Source organism: Varanus komodoensis, unplaced genomic scaffold (genome assembly GCF_004798865.1).
Source record: "Varanus komodoensis strain SLA01 unplaced genomic scaffold, ASM479886v1 scaffold4, whole genome shotgun sequence".
In the NCBI taxonomy this organism is placed as follows: domain Eukaryota; kingdom Metazoa; phylum Chordata; class Lepidosauria; order Squamata; family Varanidae; genus Varanus; species Varanus komodoensis.
Window position 1 is genome coordinate 52,244,140 of NW_025335941.1, and position 16,298 is coordinate 52,260,437.

At 44.2% G+C, this 16,298-nt stretch overlaps 1 protein-coding gene across 2 annotated transcripts in view; it reads left to right on the plus strand.

The window, feature by feature from the left end:
• PDGFD (platelet derived growth factor D) overlaps window positions 1-16,298 on the plus strand; it is a 171,271-nt gene that overhangs the window by 136,326 nt on the left and 18,647 nt on the right. For both annotated transcript variants that reach the window (XM_044441913.1, XM_044441912.1), the window contains exons 4-5: window positions 6,661-6,720; window positions 10,170-10,368. In XM_044441913.1, the coding sequence (XP_044297848.1) occupies window positions 6,661-6,720; window positions 10,170-10,368 (259 nt within the window). The remainder of the gene's footprint in view (window positions 1-6,660; window positions 6,721-10,169; window positions 10,369-16,298) is intronic.

The window sequence follows — 16,298 nt, forward strand, 5'->3', positions numbered from 1 at the left end:
CATAAATAGGCAAGCCAAGCTCAGACTGACCTTGGCTATAATTGCAGCTGAAAACCTTCATGTTTCTTTGACAGAGCTTGGACTATCATGTTCTTCTTTCTATTATAACAAGCGACTGTGTCAGAATGCATCAGGAGGCATCTGCGACATCATTTCACACTATTATTAACATAGTCATCCCTGATAATGGAATTATAGCTGGAGATGTGTTGTGGCAGCCAGGCTCTTCGGCAGCTCCCCGTATGCGTGTCTTGTGGACATTCAAGGCTCCGTTAGGAGGTAGCACCTTGGCAGGAAAAAGCACACCTTCATTTATTTTCCTTTAACACATTCAAAGGTGACCCACAGGTCACAAATTGGTTTTCAAAGGTCCTTTATTTCAGAAGGTGGTTTCACAGCTCTGTGAATTCCAGGATGAGCCAACCTGATCAGAGCCAAGTGGGCTAGCTAGATAATTGTAGACCATGGATGTGATGCTTTTGCAGGGCCTGGGGTGGACAGAGCTTAGGTAGCCATGTTGCATTACTTCACTTGTGAAGCACATGCTAACTTTGTCTTCTCCCACTGCCAAGTGCCATTCTTCAATTTTCAAATGCTTCTCTGTTCCTGATAAGTTAGAACCAATGACAAACTTGTGCCAACACTTACTATTTTTTGGGAAAAAATACCATGAGCATGTATTTTTGGCACTCAGCTCATTTAAATCATGGATTCATCACAACTACAGGAATAAAATAGAGTTTCTTCTGTGGGCCTCACCTATTGCTCTCTGGACTGACCTTCATGGGCCTCCTAGATTCCTGAGCCCTGGGCTTTCTTGACAAGATCCTGTTCTAGCAGCATCACTGTGATTACACATCCTCACCTAATGGGCAGCTCACAGAATCATAGCATCACATAATCACAGAGCTGGATGGAACCTTAGAGATCACCGAGTCCAACTCCCCACTGTGTAGGTGGCCATGTCCCGCCCCCCACACACCTTGGCCAACCTCTTATCTTTTGGTGGCTTCCTGCCTCTTGTGCAGCTTGTTTGGCATTCTAAAAGATTGAACTGCCTCTCTTAAGGCTTCATTATTGGCAGTGAAAGCTCTGAACTAAAACATGTTGGTATTTTGAGGATTTTAGTGGCCACACGTTGGCCTTCAACCTACCCTTTTTGCCTTTGGCCCCTTCCTCTCCTGCAATCTGGTCCCTGAAAGGATCTCCAACATGAAGTTCAGTCCTCCATCTAAAAGAAGGTCTGCACCCCTCATGCTCAGCATATGTGCAGAAGCAAAGTCATGATTGCCATTGTGCGCTATATGAATCAAGTGTTAATGTTCTCATGCCCAGTTGCATAGATTGAACACTTTAACAAATGACATCATTGCAAACAGTCCACATTTTCAGCAGATTGCAAGTCTGCATGTAGAACTTTAGAATAAATAAAACCACATTGCTTTGGGTGCAGACAATAGCCAGGTAATGCTACTGAAGAGAAACATGTTTTCAGACTTATGAAGGCTGTTATGAACAATGTGGATCTAAAGAGTATGATAAATTATACTGATAGGGCTTTTTAAGGGTATGTGAGCAAGAACTGAAGTTGGTGAAGTGTGCTGAAGAGTGGATTGGGCTGGAAAGCCTTCAGAGCTTTTGGGAGACTGCAGCTGCATTAAATGATCTTGGAACTAAAACTTCTCTCAGCAAATTGTGGATGGTGCGCAGTTGTGAGAGGAAATGTAATACCATACAGAAAAAAGATGCAGTTGTAAATGCTGTAAACAATGTGGATCTAAAGAGTATGATAAATTATACTGATAGGGCTTTTTAAGGGTATGTGAGCAAGAACTGAAGTTGGTGAAGTGTGCTGAAGAGTGGATTGGGCTGGAAAGCCTTCAGAGCTTTTGGGAGACTGCAGCTGCATTAAATGATCTTGGAACTAAAACTTCTCTCAGCAAATTGTGGATGGTGCGCAGTTGTGAGAGGAAATGTAATACCATACAGAAAAAAGATGCAGTTGTAAATGCTGTAAAACAGGTGGACACGCCGAGCTGTTCCCATCCATTTAAAATGCTGCTGCTCCTTTTCCATGCAGATCAGCTCCAGCCGTGACCGGCGAGGCCTGGTAGGAAATTCTCCACACATTTAGCAGTAGAGTTCCTAATAGCAGGCTTCCCTGTGATTGGAACTCTAGCAAAGAATCCAACTGCAAGAAGCTTTCTAGGCATAGCCAGCAAAGTGCACAGATCCTCTTTCAGATCTTCGAACTAAATGCAGGGAGGTTGTGGGGGGGGGGGGAGAATGAGAATCCCGTGGCAGGGCCTTGTGCATGCAGCTCCCCTCACTCCCATTCTTTGAAAATGTGGAGAAAAACATCTTGAATAGGCCTCCGGTCTCTTCTTTAAATCAGTATGTTCCTTGAACTGAATGCAAGTTTTCCTGTCACCTCTAGGACCCAGATGAGCAAGCTGGCTTTGTACTAGAGATGGACAAACATGTCCATTTGACTTTTTCCTATATTTGACTGTTAACATGTTGCAAATTTGGCAAACCCTTCTGCAAAACAAACTGGCATGAAATCCTTACTCATCCACACTGGCCAAACTCAAGTGGTACAATTGATTGATTGATTGATTGATTGATCGATTTATATCCTGCCTTTTTCCTACAAAGGGCTCCAGGCAGCTTACATCATTCTCCTCCTCCATCTCTTCCCCAAAACAACAACCCTGTGAGGTAGGTTGGGCTGAGAGTCTGTGACTGGCCCAAAGTCACCCAGTTGGCTCCATGGCCGAGCAGGGACTCGAACCCGGATCGCCTGAGTCCCAGTCCCGTGCTCTTAACCACTGCACCACACTGGCTCTCCAATTATTCCCAGCAGGGAGAGAGCCATGTTATGTCTGCTGATGGTAAGAATGTAAGGACATAAGAAAAGCCCTGATGGAACAGACCAAAGGACCACCTGGTCCAGCACTCCACACACCTGGTGGCAAGCCAGCTGCCTACAGGATTGCTCAAGCAGGATGGCTTGCGAAACCTCTACCTGCCCAAGCCCCTCCGCAACTGGTGTATGCAGGCATGCCACTTCTGCTAAAGGAGTTGGCACGTTGCCTGCAAGGCTAGTAGCCACTGATAGCCTCCTCCCTCATCAATCAGTCCAATTGCCTTTTTAAAGCCACCCAATTTGGTGGCCATCACCACTTCCTGTGGCAGTGACATCCGCAGCTTAACTATACATTGTGTGAGGAAGTGCTTCCTTTTGTCTGTTCTAACCATCCCACCAAACAGTTTCATGATGTAGCTGTAAAAAAGATGAGGAATCTGTCAGCAGCAAAAGGCGGTGACCTTAAATCACTGCTAACATGGTGAAATGTATGAGTTCAAACCCAACACGCAAAAGTCAAGCCTTCAAAGCCCTGTCAGATTCAGTTTCTCCCATATTCATTTTTGTATCTCAAACTATTTTGGTCCTGAATGTGAAGAACTTTATGAATCTTGATAGTTCTAAATCAAAGTTAAACTGAAGTGAACTGCCTGCCTTGTTCCAGACATAGTGAAAGGCTACCAAAATGATCAAGGGGCTAGAGCAGCTCCCCAATGAGGAAAGAGTGAGGGGGGAGAGACATGATGGAGGTGCATAAATGTATGCATGATATGGGGAATTTGGAAAGGAAACCATTTCCCCCCTCTCTTACCAGCTCCCAGTGAGATCGTCCTATCAAGCTCAATGGTGGACGAGCCAGGAGAGACAGCAGGGCTTCTTTATAGATGACATTGTGCAATTCCCAACCTCAAGATATAGTGGTGGCCACCAACTGAGATGTCTTTGGGGAGTGATTAAACCAATTCATGGCTGATAAAGTTGTCCTTGCCTGCAGATTGCGAGTACGCGTCCTTATGATCCGATGCAGAAGGTATCACTCATGCTGCTTCCAAGGAAAGTGAAATATTTGCCTTATAGCTGCTATAGTAAATGTATGATGGCGTAGCTTTATTTGCCACAACATCTCAAAAGCTGGGAAAGACCTTTACAACATAAAAGGAAGACTGATTAACTTGTCCATGCCTGTGATGTGACTGACTGCTGGTTTTATAGTTTTAGGCTTGTGTGTTCTGTTTAAGTTGTATATTTTTATCATTCCAACAACCTGTGATTAAGCAATAAAACTGCTACCATGTTGTTTCCTTTTTTCTCCATTATATACAGGAAAGATTTTCTGTAGCTTCATCTGCTTCATCCAAGCATAGCAAGTATTTTGCCAACATTTCCTCTTCTATGTAGTTTTCCCCCTTTTTTGCAGCCTTTATACTTTAAGCTGAAATTCCATAGCAGGGGGTAGCAACCAGTTGTTTATATGTACAGCTCCCATCAGTCTCAGTCAGCATGGGCAATAGTTGAGGATTATGGGAGTCATACTTTACCTACAGATGCAGGTAATGCTGTCTTTTGCACACTTATTTTGCATTCAGTGGGACTTATTTCAGGGTAAAAATGGAGAAGAGTATACTGCAAATGTTTATCCTGCTTTTCCTTTTTGGACAAAAACTTTAACATTGCAAGCATCTGTACTCATAAAACAGTCAAACTGCATTCCACGGAAATCCCTTCCTGGTAAATGTATACAGGATTGTAACCTACCTGCAAATTTCATAATGGTGAAGGATTCTCCTCCTTGCTGCCTTAATCTCACCTAGGCTGCCATCCTTTACTGCCGTCTCTGGGAGTCACTCCCACTGAAGTAGAAGAAATTTCCTCTGAGTAGTTGTGTATAGAATCACAATGCCAGTCACCATGTACCTTTCTAGCATAGTAGCTAAGCAGTCAACCTTAGGTCATAAACACACTAAAAGAAGACAATATTAATGAAGGATAATACAAAATAACCAGAAGTACATTGTACCATTAAATGCAGATGGCCCTGAGGTTATCTAAACTTATTTAGGCACCATGATTTTTTTTAAATGGGATATTGATCCAGAATAGGGGAAGGAAGCTTCAAGAGAGTTTTGACTATAGTCTGTGTCATGATCCAGCAGTACTTCACTATCATCATCATCATCATCATCACTTATGTATTAGCCAACCAGCTCTAGCATAACAATAAACAGAAAGAGCCAAGTTCAGAGTGCAAGTACGGCATAATTTACCTTCAGGAGGGATCCAGTGCCAATAGCAGTACTCAAGAACTTAGCAGCCATGAACATCGCCATGAAGCCAAAAACAACAGCCATCCATCAGAGCATCCAGGAGATAACAAGAAAAGAGGGCATAATTTCTTGTAGGTCCTTTTGTGAAACTAAACTAACACAGGAGAAAGAATTGCAATCTCAGCAGAGAAGAGGGGCAGAACATTGGTTCCATTTGGATTCCTAAGAAGCGGAGTGGTGTTCTAATGCACCAATGGTATAGCCTTAAAGTTTCCTTGGTAAAGTGCTCTTCATGGCATGTCGTGAGCAGAGCCGGCTGGTGCCGGAGGTCAGACTGGATGGCCCGGGAGGCCCCTTCTGACTCGCTCTGTTTCTATGTTTCTATATCTTTGGGACCACTAAAGCCTCCAATAAGGAGCACCTCCATTCAGCTAGGGGCTATTCAGTCCATGAATCAAGGGCAAGCAGGCTTGCCAAGATGCATTGCATGTGCCAGACGTCCTCCTTGACCCAAAAATTCTTCATATACTCCAAAGGAGACAAGAAGCCCTGCTTCAAAATTATCTGAAGGTTAAAGATGTCTCAGCCTTGTTTGCACCTGAATAGGAAAACTTTGGGGAGGGAGGAGGAGTTGCCATTGTCAGCGTCCAGGAGAAAGAGAACATCAGTGACACAATAGAATGAGATTACTGGCTCTGCGCCTTGAGTAGGCGGGTGTCCTGCTTTACAGAGGACAAACCTCTGTTTGGGAGAGCTGGCAAATTACAGTCTTCAGTTCTCTGTTGACTGTCTGTCCATTCTAAGCCTGGTTTAAAGTCAAAGAGCCACAGGATGTCAGAGCAGGGCCCTGAATTTCCCCACTGACAACAGAATGCATATCACCCGGACACTCTTACCAGTCATGGGGAGATGTCTTGTATTTCTATTAAAGTTTATACTTAATATTTCTGAATCTGCACCAATACATATGTGAAAATATTATTCAAATTGTCCTCTGGCCAACTCTAGCCCAATACTTTTAAACTAAGCACTTTTTCTATTCTAAAAAGATAGGCTCTTTGTTAGGAAGGAAGGGTAGCAAATACTATCCTTTCCGGATTAAGATCTCCTACAGTTTAGGCCACCCTCAAACATACTCAATTGTTTCTACTGAGCATGACCTTTCTTTAGAAGGAGATGGTGGGGGATTTGTGCCTGTTCAATTACACCAGAGTAGACCTATTAAAGGCAATGAGATTTAAATTAGCCAGAACTAACTTGATTTCAGTGGGCCTACTCTGACAAAAGCAGGATCCAACTCCTTGTCCTGAATAACCTTTACTGAAGTACGGAATGCACATGAAGGCATCTAAAGGAACCAGAATCAGTAAACAACAATGAAGAACGGAGCAAGTTCATGTGTTTTGGATTAAAATGCTTAGCGACCATATAATTCATACTTTCAAAAAACAAGACAAAACAAAACAGACCTGTACAATACTTTTCTGACTGCAGTATCCCTCCCCCCACTTTCTGTTTGCTCTTCAGGATGTTCTCCAGCCTGCTGCATCTGAAACCAACTGGGAATCAGTCACAAGCCCTGTTTTGGTAAGTACTGTGTTGCTGCTTTATCTAGAAAAGGAATTGTAAAAGAGCCTGGAGTTAGGCTGAAGTCCCCAAGAAGAAGAATATGTGACATAATGACAAAACGTTACTTGCTGAGAGATCACTCCCAAAAATCAGCCCTGGAGCACTACCTGGTAATGTCGTGATTTTGTCATGGAATAGGTACTGGGCTGAAGTAATTCGGCTGGGCTTCTCTGAAAGCAAACCCATCCAAACACAGTACTGGGGAACATGTTGTATCAAGCTTGGGGGAGAGATGCAGCACATACTTTGCATATGGAAGGTCCTGGTTTTAATCTGTAGCATTCCTAGATTTAAAAGATCAAGTCAGAGGTGTTGGGGAAGAGCTCTCCTGGTGACCATTGGGAGCCCCTATCTAGTCAGAGCCGACAATCCTGGCCTAAGTAGTTGAACACTCTGATCTGGCTTCCTATTCATGGGTATTGTGTCCATTTATTTTATTTATAAAATCTGCATCCCATGCCTTATCACCTATGATCTCTGTGTGGGTCACAACAATCAAATAAAAAGAGATAGTTTAGAAACAGAAACATCAATGAACCAGCCAATTACCACAAGGTCTACAGAAAGGTTTGGAGTCAGACGGCGCTCATAGGGTAGGTAATTCCACAAGCAGAGTGCTATGGCTGAGAAGGTCCTCTCATGGGTTATAGTGTAAACAAAATCTGTTCGATCTGTAGAAGGATCTTCCAAGGCAAGGGGAAAGTTGTTCTTCCAGTCATCACCGTTCTGAGCCATTCAAAGCATTATACTTTAGTACCAATGCCTTGAATCAAACCCAGTGAATAATAGGCAGTAGTGTAAAACTTGAAGGTCTGGTATAGTACAGTCCCTTAAAGGCATTGCCATTTACTCTTTGGCCACTGCAATCTACACTCTCTGAAATATTGAGAACAATTGTTTAAAGAGGTGCCTAGGCAGGAATAACGCTACCATTAGGAAGAGAGATAGTTTGCTTCAGGTAGTAGTGGGAAGCTCTTGGTAGATGAAGTTGTGTGCCATGCAACCCGCCCTTTACCCTCTAAGCCAGGGGTCCTCAAACTACGGCCCGGGAGCCAGATCTGGCCTGCCATGGCCATTTATCCGACCCGCCTCAGAGGTTTTCAACGTTCCTGCCTCGCCCGCCCCCGCCACCCCCCATGCGGGGAGGCAACGGCTTGCTCACAAGGAGATCATTTTGGACTCACTAGGAGAAAACAATCTCCAAGTGAGCAAGCCACTGCATTGCACGCACACCCCTACATTGCGGCACATGCCCGCCCCTGCCTCGCCTCTCCTCGCCTCGCCTCCCCTCCCCTCGCCACACCCGCCTGCCTCACCATGCCCGCACACCATGCCCCTGCTCCCATGCCAGCCCGCACAGCCTGCCGGCACCATCTTTCCGGCCTGCGCCCAGTACCGGCACCTTTCAACTGGCCCCCTGGGCCTTAAAAGGTCTGAGGAGCCCTGCTCTAAGCTAACCCGTTGGCTTCAGGTCTGCTGGAGGATGCTGTCCCACCAATAGTGCTGAAGAAGGTACAGCCACCCTCTCGTCAGCCTTTGTCCATGTTAGCTGGGGAACCAACGTGTTCTGATTCAGGAAGCAAAATGCCTTGCCCTGTGTCTGGGAGCAATTCAGGCCATTTGCCACAGCTGCATAATGCCCCTTGCCTGCCTCTGCCAAAGGTCTTTCCAGAAGTGAGTTGCTTCTACTGCCTAGCTATTGCCACAGATGCCCACAGCTCAGGGCCACATTTGTACAGCTGAGGCTCTTGGCTCCAAGCCTTATACCCAGCCAATGGTAGATTATAGCAATAGTCTGCATAAGTTTGCACTTATGAAGTCCTACCACAGGCATATCCCTGTTTAACTAATGAGCAAGCTGCAACTATACCCCCTCACATTTCCTTCTTTCCCCCACCACCTTAGGGCTCATTTGTACAGCTGTGTAACTTTGGCAGAATTAGAGTATTTCTAATCAACGTTGCTGAATCAGTTTGTTATTTTTAAAATGTACACTCATTCTGAATTCTTGTTACTTTTCTGGGGAATAAAAACATAGCTGCTGATTTGGTCTTAGTAGAAATGGACTGCCAATTGTGAGGTTAAGCCTGGTCAGTCCCAATCGTATCACATTAAAACAGATCCTCTTAGTCCTCTTCCACGGATACAGTGTTTGAGCCATAGTACGGTTGGCAAAAGCCTTTCTGCTAAAATTGGTAATACCATCTTTGCAGCAGTTCACCCTTGTTAAGGCTGTCCATAAAAAGGAACTTTTACACTGAATCTGCCATCAAGTTAAGGTTCTTTTGACTTGTCCACCCTGCCCAAGGGAGCTAAACTTCCGCTTTTATCCTTGATTTTCAAAGCTGAGTATTTTATTCCAGAGAAAGGTAATAGTGGTTGGGCTGCTTGGTGTTCCATGACTGGTATTCACCTGCCATTGGTCTTGATCACTCGCTCAATCACTCATTCAGCTTCTCCTCTTGGGTCTTCTACGGCCTCACTTCAGTTCCCTCCCCCTCTACCTTGCAGCAGAAATCTCCTTAAATCCTTACATTGCAATACTGTCCATTCCCATGTTCAGCAAAAGCACCTCATCCTTGCCTTCAAGGCCTCCATAGTCTTACCCCCTGTCCTGTTACATTCTTGCACCCAACACTCAAGTCTCCAGCACCCTCAGCTATTTAAATTTCCACCAGACCTTCACAGGACAATGGCTTTTCTCCAATCTGCCCCTCATGTCCAGAAATGTCACCCAGAGCATTTCCATGAAACACCCTCTCCTACTTCCTTCAGACCCATCTTCAAAATCCCCCCTTTTTCAGTGGCACAACTCCCCAGTCCCCTTAGGTTACGTTAGTCATGAAGTCATACCCAACCCATCAGGACCCCATGGACAACATTCCTCCAGGCCCCCAATTCCCTACCCCACTATAATTAAGCCTAAGTTCCTGTAACTGAAACAACCACCATTTCCTTCCCCTTCCTGGCTTAATGCCTCTGTTAAACGATTGCATTTTATATTGTAAGACCTTGGAAACAGGGACGTATCCTCTTTTATCTTGTAAAGTGTCATGTGCATTACACTGATGGCACTATATAAATAATAGTGCTCATATGGATAGGTTAGTCACAAACATAGATACATTTGCCTGTTTGTGAATCACTGAAGAACTTTGACTATGGAAATGATATGGCCAGGAAAAACAGGAAGGAAGGAAGGAAGGAAGGAAGGAAGGAAGGAAGGAAGGAAGGAAGGAAGAGGGCAGGAAGAACACAACCATTGCATTTAACAATGCGCAACACTAGCCTTGCATGAATACGTTCTGTGAAACAGCTCTAAAAAGAAAAAGCTTCTTTGATCTTTTTTTCCCCTTCATTTTCTATCTGTGTTTTTCAAAGTACACTGCACTATATGTCACTCTTAGGGCGTTTCCTATCACTCTTCATCAGTGACTGACCCTACTCTTACTGCGGAAGCTCTGGATCAAGCCATCGCCAAATTCAATACTGTTGAGGAACTGCTTAAACATTTTAATCCAGAAACATGGAAAGAAGATCTTGAGAATCTGTACACAGAGAATGCCCCAGCTCGAGGCAGAAGCTTCTACGAAAGGAAATCAAAAGGTAGGAAGAAACCTTTGATTTCTGAGGATTTTTAGAATTCTGATATGTTATTTTTCAATTGTTTTATTGTTGTAAGTTCCTGCTGCACTACAGTCCAATTTTATTTGAAAGCAAGGAAGTGATTGGGATGGTGTGAACTGGTGTCCTGCAGCAGCAGGGGATTGGGCCCGATGGCCTTCATGGCCCCTGCCAACTCTACTATTCTATGATCCTATGATTCTATGAAAAATGGAGCTAAGGAAAACAGAACAGAGAAGCAGAACTGTTGTTTTTACTGTACTTAATTTGGTAGGCCACCTTGCTTTGTTTTATAAATCAGGGCTGGGCCTGTCATTACAAGCAGTGAAGTTAGACTTCAGACCACAGATGCCTGGAGCTATCTGGCCACTGGGCATCAGAAACAGCCATCGTTCCTCCTGAGACCCCAAGCTGCTTGCTCTGCCAGAGGAGAGTGCTGCAGGTGCCACACAGCTTGCCCTGCGTCTCCCAAGTGAGCCTGCTGCTCCTGGATGCTGTGGAGGTCGCTGCCCCTTTGCTGGCACTGGAGTCCAGGGCTGGCTTCTCCACACACCCTGCTGGAGGGTCCCACCTTGCCTTTCACCTCTGGCAGCAAAGCAGTTTGGGACAGCCCTGGTGAAACGGTTCTCTGGATGTTAGTTAAGTGCTAGCAGATAGAGGGGTGTATGGAATTAAGAGTATCGCTTTCCTGCAGGCATAGAACTTGTACTCCTACAGTTATTAAGTCTTTCCCCAAAGTATCCTGTAAACCAGTTATTAAGTCTTTCCCCAAAGTATCCTGTAAACCAGTTATTAAGTCTTTCCCCAAAGTATCCTGTAAACCACAATGTGGTAAGAGGGCTTCCCTGAACCAGAGTCCCAGTCGGTGTCAGCAGCTGGACCCTTCCCTCTTTCATACTGGTTCTCAAAACTCAATACCATCCTTTGAAGTGCAGTTCTTTGACTGAAACTTGAGAGCAGATGAACTCCAAATAGCCTTCTACCAAGGTTGACGGAGAAGCCTCTGCCCATGTAAAAAGCAGAATCCAAACTAGAAATATTGTCAGTCCCTCCCTTTCAGTAAATCTTCTGGCTCTCACTGCTTGAGGCAAGTCAGTGGGAAAATAAGAGCCCCTCAAGATGTCTGGGGAATTATTATATCAGCTTCTTGGTTGCACTACACACGCCTGCCTACAAGTTGCAGAAATTGCAGCATGTTAAACAGTATTTCAGCTGTGTGTTAAAAGTATTTTATGGAAGTTTCACAGAATAAAGCCCTTCCTACCACTGTGTTCTATTGTTGCAGCAGCATTCAGAGAAAAATAGTGATTAAAATTAATGGTAAAATTAGTGGATTGTAAATAATAGTAGCAAACTACTGCTCTTTGAAACCAGAATAAAGAATCTGTCAGGTATTAAGTCTGTGCTTTCAAACAGCAGCACAGTTCAATTAAGCAAGAATTAACACTCCTCATTTTGACTACAAAAACTATAAGAAGTTCAACACATTGTGATTTCTTCCTTGATCCTGGTTCAAGTAGGCGTGCTCAACATTCAGTGTCTGCTGTGTTGATTATTTTTCTTTGTTCCGTCTCAGTTTGCAAAACAAAACTGAGTTCCATGGCAGACTTCGTGCATTTTTTTCTTATGGGCTTAGCACACCCTCTCCGTAGTTCATTTGGCCTTTTTCTGCAGACCATAGAAGAGGGTTGGAGAAACAGATTGCTCAAAACCCAGCAATTGGTGGGACAGATATTATCAGTGGAAAGAGTGCGTTCACCCCATTGCCATCATCCAGTCCCCAGCCAAAGTGCCAACTTGAGCTCCTCCAGATAGAGGTTCACATGGGGGGCCTGGCTTTGCCTATCCCATGCTTCCCCCCACTGGGGAGGGCGAGGATGGAGGTGGAGCCGCCCTGACGCAGGCCCTGGTTGGAGGAGCCAAGGGACCTGGCTTTGATCAGAGAAAGCCCCCACACAGTGATGGTTGATGTACCAGGGCACGTAGCACCTCTCCATCATGGCTCTGCCCACCCTCCCATCTCCCCCACTGGGAAGGATGCAAGACAGGTGAAGCATTTAATGCAATGCTCGCCCTCCCAGCTGAAATGGCACAAGGCACAATGGGGAAGCTCCAGCTGCTTTCCCCAGTCACTGATCAAATAATGCTGGAAATGCTTCTAGCCCTGGAGAATTGGGGCTTGTGGCAGAGGAAGGGCTTGGCAGAGGGCCAGGGGTTTCCCATCCATGCCATAGAATCAAATGTTACACCCGTCCTCTTCTGGTTTAGCTCTGCCCTGAGACACTGTAAAGGGCAGGATACAAAAAAAATTAATGAATATATGAATAAATAATAAAAAAGTGAACTTCAAAGTAGCTAGCAGTTTAAGATCCAGAGTGGCTTTTCCAGTGTCTGGTTCACTGGCTATGACCTATCCTGGACAGGGATAGCATGGCCTCAGTGATACAGGAGTTAATAACTTCATCAGGACAGGATGACCTCTTAGAAGGGCTGCCCTTAAAACTGGTCCGGTAGCTGGAGCAAATGGAAAATGCAGCACTTGGCTGTCATTAAGAGATGTCCCTTCTCAACATGCCACTCCCTCACTCAGGCTTGCATAACCACTACCAGCTCAGCTGTAGGGTTTTACTACCAGTGTATAAAGCCTTAAATGATCTCGGACCAAGAGCCCTGAGATGCCTTCTTCCTTGCCGTTCTTCCCAGCCACTTCCTTGTAATCTGCCCATCAGATGCTAGGTCCCTCCTGGCTCCATGGTCCAACTGGAGTCCACCCAAAGAGATTCAGTGAGGGGGCCTCCATTCTGGGGCAGCCCCATCCTCTGCTGGTGACACCAATATCACATCATTTTAACTGAAATACTTTTATTTCAGGAAGCCTTCCTGAGCAAACCAGCCATGTTTTTAAATTTTATTTTTAACATTTTGTATCCTTTTCTCTGTCTTATCTTTGATTGTTCACTGCTCCGGAATCTCCATACCAGAATATGAAGCAGCACATAAAGTTTGTAAATAAATAAATAAGGGTTTTATTGGCTTTTGTGATTTATTGACTAAACCATACAGTTGGTATAAGGGCTCGTTTTATTTTGTGCCCCTAACAACACATTTGTAGTAGCTGGTTGTGAGATACAGAAGTCCATGCTTAGTTCAATGATCATTCAAATGTGTACACTCCCCAGTCTAAGTAATGAAAATTGGTGAGATATTTGCAACCTATAAAACCCACCTGCTCTGACAGGTGCTCATGACAGATGTTCTTCTGAAAGCAGAGTGATAAAAATGATTATCCAGCAGGATAGAAAAGATGGAGGAAGTGGGGGGTGGGGAAGAAAAAGAAGGATCTGGTACTAGTAATTAGGATGTCCATGGCAACTGGCTTTAAAGAAAGCCAAAAACCATTTGTTCTCCTGAGAAATGATTAGAGGTGTCTCACTTTTTATTTGGTGAGTTATTCATAATGGCAGGCAGAAGGCAGCTGGCAAGCTTGGATGACACTTTAGTCAATCAGACAGAATGAAAGGGACAGAGGATCTTTGATGCTCTGGCCTGGGAACATGCATAGCTCCCCTTCCTGCTACCAATTAAAAATCTGACCACCCAATGGAATATCTATCTAGTTATAGATACATAAAGCTACTTTTCAGTCTGTTTCAAGTAGTTATCATGTATTTCCTTAATACTTTTACCTGGAAGTAAGCCATGCAATGCACTTCCCAAAAAGTGTTCCTGGAATCACCTTTGTGGCGATTTTGGCCCAGTGGACCTTGGAAAATGGGTAGGAAAAGAAGGAGGGAAAGTGCAGTGTGGCTCAACGTCAAAGTTTTCACAGTATTGGGATGGCAAAAGCACAGGTAGCCTCAGTTTGTACTGACTTTTAAATGTGAAACATGAGTATGGGGATATACTGGTATTTCAGTCAATTTAATGCATTACCAGTCTTACTCTTCTGAATGCATTCAAAATGAGCATGTATGAGTATGTGGCCAAAAAGAGACCATCCATACACAAAGGAAGAGGTCGCAGCAGGACTGGGGCAAACCCCAAGGTTTGCAAAAGTGTTCAAGGTAGGAAAAAAAGTCTGGACATGGGAAGAAACCTCCCAAATAGTCCAAAGAGAACTGATCATGCTCTGTAGGACTGGAATACTAACCGTTGCAAGAACAGGAGAATATACAAACTGCCACAGTTTCTTGCAGATTCCAGATACTATAATCTTGCTTTGCCTTCAGAAAATCACAATACTGTTACTGCAGCCTTTTAGAGACATTCCGTTCGGATGTGGCATGTGGTTTAGGATCCCGTTGGCCTGCCTCTCTGCATGGAATCCATATTTGACAGGGGAAATCCTCACATGTAAAGACCCCCCTCCACCATCTGTGCACCTACACTTTGTGCTTTGTGGGTTAACTCCAGACTAAACTGAGTCTCATTGAGTTCAATTAGGCATGGCTGGTGTTTTGCATTGATTTCAAGAAAACCTAAGTTCAACTGAGTTTGCGTAGGAAAAAAGTCTGATGACTCCCAGCACTCCATAGTCAGCCATGTCTAAATACACATAAGATTGTACCTTTCATCTGAATCCAAGCATCTGTCTATGGGTATCTGCAACTCCTCTCAAGATACACAAGTGCATGAAAAGTCTGCACATAAGTTCCTCGTAAGTTCCCACTGTTCCGTGTGACAGATTTCCATGGCAACAATGCCGAATCGTCAAAGGAATCCAGACAGTTGATATAGAAATGGAGTTAGAGAGGTAATATGGTTAGCCATGGTACAGGACAATCCTGTGTATATTTGCTCAGTAATCATGGTATGCAGGGGACTCAGCCTTGGGAAAGTGAGCCAAAGATGACATCCTAAATGATTTTTTTTCTAAGAAATGATCAGTCTTCTTAGTAGCCAAGAACACAGACCTATTCAAGCTGCTCCAAGGAGTAAAGCAGAATTCCACATCAAAATTAAGAAACAGACACATGGATTTCAATAAAAAAGACAGAAATTAGTCTTTCACTGATTTCTGTTTCCATCTTTTCCAAGAAAGAATTTCCTCAACATTAAGGACTTGTTTATTGTGTTGGTCAGTAACATTCATTTAATCTGCAAAATGGGTGGGGTACCCAGTCGAACTTTGCACATGGAAGGGCTCCCTTTATTAATGAAGGGAGCAGGAAATCAGCAAAGCATCTTCCTGGAAGAAGTGAGCAGGGGGTGGGTAGTGATTTTTTATTACCTCGTCTTCCTTTGTGAAATGTGCACTGACAGTTCAGTGCAAATTTTTGTGGGTATAGCATATTACCATGGGGAAGGAGACTTGGCAAAAACTGTCTTCTTTCCATAGGATCCTCCAGTTCACTGAGTTCTGTTCCACAGAACCCTGGAGCCAACCCCATTCTTTTTTTATTTACTCCATCAGCTTCTACTAGTAAATGTAATTTGGAGCTGAAACCTGGCAGAAACAAAGCAACAATTAATGCTGGACTTTGAACGGGAACTGGTTCCAAAGCATTTCTGTTAGAACTCTCCAAGATCTTTCAACAGAGAATCTATGGAATCTGAGGAACTTCGTACAATGACTGTAAATCATGTTTTCCTAAATGTGACTACAGAGAAACCGCAGGGAGAGGAAGATCAGTGCACTTGCTGTGAAAGAAATTTGTTCCTATCTTGGCCTTTGCTTTTACTAGGCCTTCAATCAACAGAAAGATGTGAATGTGTACAGGGAGGATAACATGGAGAGAAAGAGGGCTATCATTAGGTGATACACCTTTCACTGGGCAGGCCTAGTTTCAACGAGAGGGGGTCTGTAAAGGTAATAAGATGGGTCCCTGCATCTACTCATCAGGGATGGTACTTAAGCAGTGAGGAACAGGTATATGTGAAGAGACCAAACATCAGAGGCTGAACTTTCGAAT